Source organism: Phalaenopsis equestris, unplaced genomic scaffold (assembly GCF_001263595.1).
Source record: "Phalaenopsis equestris unplaced genomic scaffold, ASM126359v1 Scaffold180577, whole genome shotgun sequence".
NCBI lineage: Eukaryota > Viridiplantae > Streptophyta > Magnoliopsida > Asparagales > Orchidaceae > Phalaenopsis > Phalaenopsis equestris.
The window spans coordinates 1-498 of NW_018200526.1; the positions used below are offsets into that span (position 1 = coordinate 1).

Consider the following 498-nt stretch of genomic DNA (forward strand, 5'->3'; position numbering starts at 1 on the left):
CTCCTCCTCCTCCTCCTCCTCTCCTCTCTCGCAAACCTAACCCTAGACCCCAAATCCCCAATATGCTCTGATTCGTATAAGGTCGGCTGCGGGGGCGATCAAACGATTGCAGGATCGATTGCCATCGATGATCTGGCCGTCAAGAGAGAGGAGTGACTAAAGATGCCCTCGTATGCTGATCTGGACCGTCAGATCGAGCAGCTGAGGCAATGCAAGTTTCTAACGGAAGCAGAGGTGAAGGCTCTCTGCGAGAAGGCGAGAGCGGTCCTCATGGAGGAATGGAACGTGCAGCCGGTGAAGTGCCCTGTAACCGTCTGCGGGGATATACACGGCCAGTTTTATGATTTGATGGAACTGTTCAAGATCGGCGGTGAAGCTCCGGATACCAATTATCTCTTTATGGGAGACTACGTGGGTTAGTGCGGGAGATTAGCTTGCTTTGTTTCAAATTGTTTGGTTTTGTCGTCGCTTCTATGGGGTTGCTTGTGTTCTATATAA

The 498-nt window shown here is 51.0% G+C and overlaps 1 protein-coding gene across 1 annotated transcript; it reads left to right on the top strand.

Moving 5' to 3' along the window:
* The first annotated feature begins 6 nt into the window (after positions 1 to 6).
* Positions 7 to 477, top strand: LOC110034271 (serine/threonine-protein phosphatase PP2A-1 catalytic subunit-like). The gene has a single exon (XM_020738551.1). The coding sequence runs from the start codon at positions 163 to 165 to the stop codon at positions 418 to 420; it is 258 nt and encodes an 85-aa protein (XP_020594210.1). The 5' UTR covers positions 7 to 162; the 3' UTR covers positions 421 to 477.
* The last annotated feature ends 21 nt before the right edge of the window (positions 478 to 498 follow it).